The 9,014-nt window shown below is 42.5% G+C and overlaps 1 protein-coding gene across 1 annotated transcript; it reads right to left on the bottom strand.

Annotated features, from left to right (window-relative positions):
• Window positions 1–3,366: 3,366 nt before the first annotated feature.
• On the bottom strand, window positions 3,367–4,347 carry CBY2 (chibby family member 2). The gene has a single exon (XM_062576346.1). It carries the CDS (start codon window positions 4,345–4,347, stop codon window positions 3,367–3,369), a length of 981 nt encoding a protein of 326 aa, XP_062432330.1.
• Between the last annotated feature and the right edge of the window lie 4,667 nt (window positions 4,348–9,014).

Here is a 9,014-nt window from a genome sequence, read left to right as displayed (position 1 = left end):
ATCATCACTTTGTATCAGAGGGCTGGAGTATGTCCATGGATTGTTGTGACGTGCCAACAGAGCGGCGTCTGGGGTTCTTTTGGATTCCAGAGTTAATTGTACTGAACTTGAGAGACAGTGAAGCTAGAAATAAAATTGAAAATACATATATACATATCAGAGGTCTACAGTTAAATCAACAGGAGAACGATACAATGAGTGCTCTCTTTCTGTCCTTGAGGGCCACCCCTCCAGTGTAGTTTTTCACAGATTCTCAAGCAATGGGTGCACAGTACAGTGACTGCTCTCACTCTTTACGGGCTACCCTTCTATAGTTTTCCCTGATTTCTTCTCACCATACCATTGACATCAGGGATGTCCCCACTGCCAGGTGGGTCTCCGAGTCCGCAGACCAGCTGACCGAGGTCCAAACCCACAACAAATGTATGTGGCTTACTCTCTTTTACAGCCAGTCAAAACAATGCCAGCCCCCAGCAATAAGAAAGCTGTGTGACTCTGGTCGATAACAGGGTGCATATCAACAGGTAACCCAGTGCTCAGTCCACAGCACTGCTCGGTGGGTAGCCACGCACCCGTTATCATGTTGTGCTCCAGGAATGGTTCCCCAGCACTGAGATGTTTATGATGTGGGTCTGCAGTGTCACTTCTCCTTTGTCTGGACTTGCCAATCAAGGGGTTTTCAGAGGGTTTTGTCCCAAGGCTGCAGCAACCCCATAGTGTGGAGGCTCCAGCCACAGTGCACCCTGGGTTCATTAACTCTTGGGGAACATCCTAAAACAAACCCCTCTTCTATGGGCTGGACCACCCAGGGTTCTATGTTTGCCTGTGTGACACCTGTCAACCACGAGCTGAGACCAGCTTTTCTTGCTGTAATCCTCCTGCGTTTCCCTTCTTCCCCTCCCAGGCTACAGCTGCATATGGAAATTCATCTATGACATGTCGTTGTCCCTGGAAATAGCATCCCTCACAGTCTAAGCAGCCACATGGAGTGAGACATCTCTTTCCTTTCTCCCCCTAGATGAGAGTGTCACAGCTGTGGGCATACCTGTGACCTGCCTTCATTTTTCTCGCCCTGTATCGCAAAGGCAGAACCTGATGTTGTGAGCTTTCAGTTAATGGGCCTGTTCTACTGAAAGAAGATAATGAGTTGTAGCTGTCCCATCATTTAATCTGTAAGCAAGACAGCATGTCAGCTTCTAAGCTGTGCAAGATGCAAAAGTAAAATTGAAGAAAGGGCTCAGAGCTGGAACTGCTGATGTCAGTGAGCAACAATTTAAAACAAAGAAGGGAAATTGTCGAACATTCAGAGAAAAAGGTTCTGCAAGGACAAGATGTAAAAATTCTGAGAGAAGAAGTAGCAAGGCCAAGGAGCAGAGGAGGTGCTTCTCCACCTGCCTGATAACTATGTGGCCCACTGGGTGACGGAGCAGGGCTGGTACAAGTATTGCTTATCCCTGTAGCATGCTTATCCCAGCCCATTCCTGTGCATCTGGTAATAAGTTTCTGTGGTATGTATGATCCTGCTTTCAAGTGTCCACATCCAATAGAAGATGTCTGAATAAAACTGACTCAAAGCCTGAGGATGATCCTGATGTCTGGCCAAGATCCTGGATGTTTACTCCTTAGAAATAGCCGGCCAGCCAGTCTCCATCTCAGTGGGGCACCCTGAGGAATAGGGCAAAGATGGAAAGAACAGGCATAAGAGACCTTCCTTAATTTATGTATGTCCTTTGGGAAGAGGAGATACTGGCAGTCAAGGTTCTCTTGAAGAGAACAAGTCAACAGACAAGATACCAGTTATCACCAACAGATAACAAAACCTGTTGGGATTTGCTCTTCTCACTTACCCGAGTAGTGTACAAAAAAGCAATGACCTCAACATCCTAGAGACCTTCAAAAAATGCAACAGACACCAGACAGTGCTGCCTTACTTGCTTTAGGAGATGTCATAGAAAAAACAATAAAATCTGTATGTTCCTGAGATTTTGCCCCCATCTTTTTTGATATGCTTGATAACATTCAGAAGGCTATGGAGAGTCAGGTAACTTGGCCAGGACATCACTAACTCTCTTGTTTTCAGAAAGACAATTCAGACTTGCAAAACTTCCAGGGGCTTCTGCTGCACAGGGGAAGACTATTACCGTTTCCCTTGCATTGTGATACAACTAAAAATAGCATTTCTTTTCCAGGCTAGAGTGTTATTAGCTCCATAACTGTACATGATTCTTTGCAAAGACAAGCCAGCCTCCTGGCCACAAAGATAAGCTGGTCCAAAAAGACCACTAAAGTCATTAGGCATTTTCCTTTTATCAGTGAGCTATAAATAAGACCCTGAGCAGTCATTTTGGAAGTTCAATTTATTAGGAAATAATAATCTCACTTGAAATCAGTAAGATTATTCAAGTGTACCAAAAACAAGGCCATTTGAGAAGGACTTAACCTAATTAAGGTACAAAATGATGTGGGTAATTTACAAATAACTGAGGCAGAAGGAGACATGATTTCTGGCCAGTGATATTTGTTTTATGGTACTGTTATACTCTGAAGCAAGAGATGGATTCTTTTCTGAGGAAGATTTTTAAACAAGAGAAAGATACCATGAATTAAGTGGGAATGTAGGAGTAGGAAAAGGAAGTGGCAAGAATAGACTATGGGGCCAATTATACTGGAGAAGAGTATCCTCAAGAACTGCGGTAAGTACATGCCTTAGCTGGTTTCAACAGAACACTTAATATTTCCATTCTGAAAAAATCATGGGAAGTTTCTATAGAAAGCTCCTGTCATGTAATTTTACTGTTTTTCCTTAACTGGAAATATTTCATTGCAGTTGTGCTGCTCACGGGACAGGTAGTTTGGTTTGCTGTGTCCCATTCTCTTTCTGTCTCATCTGTGAGGCTACATTTTCCATGGTTTGCTGCTTAGCCTGCATGAGAAAGGCAAGGCTGGTGCATTGCAGAAGACATAGTCCAGCCACAGAGCTTGGCCAACCAGAAGAAAGGGACCACAAGGGATCTGAACTCAGCTCCCAGCTGTGATTCTGGGGTTTAGGAAGTGCCTATCCCTCTGGTAAGAATGGCCATTCCAAGGTACCTCAAAGCAAGTGAAAAAAGCACAAATTACCCGTTGAAAATGTAGCCTTATTATTAGAAACTTTTAAAAAATGCTGAAAAGCATGTTTTCCTAGCAAATTCATAACAGTTACCCACACCCCTGTTATCAGAAGGGGAATACATCCAAGTGATATAAGGAAGCTTCAGAATAACCAGTTGTTTTTTTCCTTCAGACTCCACTGGAATTTTATTGAGATCCCTGAAACAAGGAGAAATGCTTTACAGGAAATTGAACCAGCAGGTTTAGCTCCACACTTCATATCTCTCCAAGCTGGTACTCACTTTCCAGTATCTGCGCTGCTTCTTCATACACTGGGGAAGTGATGGCATTGAGCTCTCTTTGCAGCATTTCCATTTGGGCTGTAATGTCTGACACAGTATTTTTCACAGCGTTCAACTGCAGCCTCAGTTTGTTGTTCTCTTCTTGGAAGACTTTGTTCTCCTCCTGGAGAATCTGAATGTCCTTTTTCTCTCCAGGGAGAATATAGTCCTCTTTCAGGAAGACCTGGAGGGCTTGGTATAAGTTCTGGATGGCCTGGCCAATTGTATACTCACCCTGCACAGCTGGGGTGCTCTTCTTCTCATTCTGGGTTGGAATGGAGCTCCCTACTTCATGTTCCTGCTGGGGGGCAGGGCCAGGATTACTTTCTTCTGGGTCTGTGGCAGTCTGAGTGTCTTTCTGAAGAACTGAGCTTGCATCTTTGCTTTCTTCATGGACTGCTATGGCTTTTTTGTTTTTCCAGACAATGGGGAAACCTTTATTCTCCTGCCGGAAGATCTCTAAAGCTCTATTCTTTTCCCGAACAATCTGAAGAGCTTTGTTGTCTTGGTTGACCTGAAAGCCAATGTTGCTCTCTGGGAAGACTGGGAAGGGCTTCTTTTCCTTCTGGAGGCCCTGCTGAATGGTGTCATCGTAAATGACCTTGATAGTTTTATTCTGTGCCTGGAGGCATTGAAGAGCCTTGTTTTCTTCCCGGAGCATGCTGTTTTCAATACGGAGAATTTTGTTTTCCTCCCAGAGTGCTCTGTTCTCCTCCCAGATGCTCCATTCATTATGGGTCTTCTTGCTGAAGTGTTTCTCGTGGGAAGCAAAGGGTGGCCGATGGTAGATTTCATTCACCCATTTACCATCAATAAAGATAAATGTCTCATCACTCAGTTTCACTCGTGGGGTGATATAATCTATTTCAGTCTTTGGGCATTGCATGCTGTGGTTCATCAGATTACAAGCAGACATGGGCTTTCTCTAGTAAACTGAGTAAGTCTGTGTGAAAAGTCTTTCTCCAGGACTTCCACGAGAGGCCACTCTCCAGTGGTAGATGACACAGGGTTTTTGGAGAAGCTTTATCAGGAGTAATACAAGAGAGAATACAAAAGCACAGAATTACTGATAAAATTCAAGGTCAAAATTAAAATAAATTAGATGACAGAAACTAACAAACAAATCAGTTACCACAGTCAACCGTGTTACCCCTGTGACACTGGAAGGTAGGGAATACACCAGAAATATAATACATAGAATCTGAGAAAATTGCCACTAGCAAATATACTAGCACTATGGCAACACCATGAGCTTTAATGTAAAAACCTTGGCTCTCCTTTTTATCTTTCTACCTCATTTTTACAGATATGTAAAGAGCTAAGATGCAAGAGCACTTCAGAATTGTCCATTCCCTGCTGACCAACAGGTAAATGAGTCCCAGAACCACAGGGTGATTGAGGCTGGAAGGCACCTCTGGGTATCACCTAGTCTACTCCCTCTGCTCAAGCAGGGTCACCCAAGGCAGGTTGCCCAGGACTATGTCCAGATGGCTTTTGAATATCTCCGAGGACAGATAATAAATAATTAATTAAAAGAAATTACGGGTCTGGCGTCAAGTTTTCAAAGATGCCTCATAAGACATTTTTAACAGATGAAAAAATGCTGTTACCTTTAAAAGTAGCCCTAAGAGCAGATTTTTCTGGTGGATGTTCGGTAACTTTTGCTAATAGGAGGCCACAAAAATATGACAGCAGCTGTGCTTTTTAATCTTAAAATCAACAGAAGCATGAATAGGAAGAACAGAGTATGATACAGTATGCAGAGATAATTAAAACTCTAAACCACAGCACTGGGCCATTGGGACTAGGAGAGCTCTGTTGCTCTTCACATGTTCTCACAAGTTCCCACCAGCATATTCCAAATACTGTCGCACTCCATATATAATTCTCCATTTTTCCTTCTCATTTCTCTCCAGTGCCTCTTCTCTTTTTATCTTTTGATAGCTCCATTATATTTCCCACATTCTAGACTCACAATAGCAATGTCTCATCTCTTTTCTACTGTCCTGCCTCTTTCTCACATCACCAGAAAAACCATCTCTTTAAAACCCACCCCAATAGGTTGTACCTCCAATTCTTGTCATTTCAGTCATAAAAAACTTAGACTCATCTGCTCAATACCCTTCCTTTGTTTGTTCTGCCCAAAATGCTGCTGCCAAAATCATCTTCTAGTCATAACTAAACCTGGAAAAATGTAGGATTTCAGTCTCTTTTCATGAATGGAAAATACAAAAATAAGTTTTGTACCAAAGAAAGTAACTCTTACTTTCTGCAGTTCTTATCAAAATAAAATATTTATTCTTGTAAAAATAAAATGCATGCAGTTTTCACGATCAGATGAAGTTGTATCGTTTTTATAATAAATTTGTTTGATTTTTTTGTGTTTTTTTTAACCTAAATCTCTGCAATGTGTCTTTTTCTAATTAGAAAAAAATAAGTTGGCTGCCAAATTTCATCTGGATTTACCCTCTTCCTCCTTGAATTCCTCCAGCTGCCTTGCTCTCCCTTAGGAAATCCAATTCTGCCTGTTCAGCTGGTTGAGGAGATTTTTACCTTCATAAACTTTATCTCCGTATCTCCCCTTAGAGTATTAGGTGTGTTCTTGGCACTGAGAAATATAACTCACCAGCTCCCTGTATCTTCCAACTCTTTCATAACATCATCTACCAGCACCTCTGTCCCGTTATGGTCTCTCTTTGACACAGAGTCTCCCTCACTGCTTTTTCTTATTCCTCTGCTCTCTTTACCATGCTGCTTCCTGCTGTGTTGTTTATCCTGGCTCCTTCTGGCTCCTGAAAGCCAGCATCACATAGCTACTTCCTTCTCCTCCTTTCCCAAGCTTGCCCAAAAATTCAGACAATTATTGGTCATATTTTAAATCCAAAATCTCTTAATGTGAGAGTGAGTTTTTGAGGGAGTTGCAGTACAAGTTTGTTGTAATAATACGTGATTTTGTTATGATAGGGTCTCAGTCAGGCTTTCAGGGTTGTCTTCTGCATCACTGCATGTTTTGTCTCACGTCAAAATGGTTCTTTCATTGTATTACTCTGCTGAAAAGGATTTCCCACAGCACGCCACCACCTTCCAATTTCAAAGATGCTCGTTGTTTGCACTTGTGTTGTGCTTTGAGCCGTGCATTGTTCCCTCTTTCGCCCCTCCACAGCCATGCCAGCTTGCCCAGTGTCCCCAGTCATCCTCAGGGCACTCTGCACCCCTCCTTGGAAGAGGGGTGGCGAACATGGCTCCCAAAATACGCCCTGCCATGGCTCCCATGGTTGTGCAGGCCCAGGTTGTCATCAGATGTTTGCATCATCAATCCCAGGGTGGAGAGATAAGCCAGCCACAGGAGAGACTGACCCCCAGGTCCCCCTAAGTATCCAGATAAGAAATGGAAAATAAGGGATATTGTGAGGGTAGGCAGCTAGAGCTGTTAAAATCACTTAAAGTGTTTATATGGCAAGTTTTCAGAATAAACAGAAACATTTAATATATTCAGCACTGAAGGACATTATCTTGGGGACAATTAAACTTGACAGCATCTCTGTCAGCTCTTTTGCACTGCAGTAAAGATATTGACCCACACTTCACAGAGGCGTTTCAAGTTCTCTCAGCCTCTGTTATCATTTTCATGTATCTCTGAGCTAAATAATCCTGTAAAAGGCTGCGGAACTGAGATGGGCAAGGAGGACAGCTTTCTTGAGGGAAGCTGCACAAGATCAGGCTGAGCCCTGGTAAATGAAGCACCGACACGTGCTCACCCGCTTACGAGAGTCGGTCCTGCTCCCTTTCCCTGCGCTCTTGCCAAACAGCCCCGTTTCTAGTTGCTTTTTCGATTTGAGGCAAGAGGCTCCAGATCGCCCCAGCTTCTCCTCCTCCAGGCTGGTTTCCCACCCGGCCCCGGCGGCGCCGGCTCGCACGCGCGGTGTGTAACAAGGGACAAAGGCACCGGACTGTGACACGGCCGGCGGCCACCGTGCACCGGGGTGGGGGCAAGGGCAGCAAGCCCTCCCTGGCCGAGAGCCAGACGCTTGCAGGTGCCACCTTCCCATAACTCACTTTTTGCTTGTTTTTTTTTGATGGCCTCTGAAGATTGTCTTTGATTTTTCCCAGCAGCGCCCATTTGGGTTATTTTTCGTGGAAATGACCTTTCCATAGCTCTGCTCTCAAGCCCTTTCTTGAACCCACGCTTCCCTCTATCTTTGATGCTCATAACTGAGAGCAGTTTAAATAGATTGTTCTTCTATCACGTCCTTTTAAAACATTTTTTTTTATTCTGAATATTCAAATTATGTTTGCTGCTGAACTGATACTGATGCTCATAAATAACCTCCTGAGATCTAAAGTTACTTTCCAAACAGAACATGGTTGTGGAGCTTTCTCTGACTATATTCTTAAAAGAAGAATATTGCTAAACCCTATTAAGAAGAAAATAGAATATGCAGGGCACCCATGCATTGCAAGTTTAGATGTTATTTGTAGCAGTTATTCCCACTTCCACCTCTTTACATTTCTAATGATTTCATTTTCTTTCTTATTTGATACATCCTTAAGATGTAGAATATTTTTTTTCTAATCAGGATTCTCAAATAATAAATAGATAAATAGCATAATAAATAGTTAATTTATTTTCTAATGAAAATTACCAACCCGATATCAGCCCCAAAGTGAGTGTTGTTATTTTAGGAGGTTGGAGGCACAGTTCAGCTTTGGTGTTATGCCAAGATGATAAACTCAGGTATAAAATTCTTCTCTGCAATTTCCCCCTTGCCTTTTTTTTTTTTTTTTTTTTTTTTTTTTAAATCTCAAAGAACACAGGAACATCACAGGTTACTATGGTAACTCCCCAGGGAGCATTCTCTTCTTTTCAAGTTCAAGTATCCTACAAAGAAAAGCAGAAAAATATCCTTAAAAAAGAAAGGAAAATATTTTATCATCAGGTGTTTGTGCCCGGCCTGCCATCAGATGAGAGTTTAAGGGTACTACCTAGACGCAGCAATTTTTAGGAAAGATGACTCTTTGCAATAGACGATCTGAACTTTTGAAAGACTGAGACTGTGGGCCACTAAAACAGACCTTAGATGAATGTTTTAAGGTCTAGGAGCTGGCTGGAAACTGAGTTAACAGAGACAGTTGCAGTAAAGTACTCATTAAAAGACAAAGCCTGTTTAATCCAGAACTACTGCGAACTCAGGAGTGTACCTTTGCCTTTTCTCAATTTTTCTATGCAGTGTTTTCTCTAAAGTTGGATAAAGTTCTTTTGGCAAATCATTTGCTAAAAGTTGTGACTTTAAATGTTAATGTACTGGGGCCAAATTTAGTGCCCTGCATCAGCTGCATGTGCACATATATGGAGACATACATTTGAATTGGAAATGCTGCAACACTTCACTGCAGATTTTTTTCTATCAGCTACATTGATTTCTGAGCTAGACTCTCAAAAGGACTTAGATGTCATTCACAAAACTACAAAGGCAGAAATAATGCTGAGAGTTTTCCCCTTCCTGCCAAGAGACAAGTAACCCCTGCTCCAGGAGAAGGGTTTGAACTAACTTCCCAGCTGAGTGGTTTGTCCACAGCTGTAGA

The sequence above is a fragment of the Rhea pennata genome, chromosome 1, assembly GCF_028389875.1.
Source record: "Rhea pennata isolate bPtePen1 chromosome 1, bPtePen1.pri, whole genome shotgun sequence".
Classification (NCBI taxonomy): Eukaryota; Metazoa; Chordata; class Aves; order Rheiformes; family Rheidae; genus Rhea; species Rhea pennata.
This window is presented reverse-complemented; position numbering and strand designations above follow the sequence as displayed.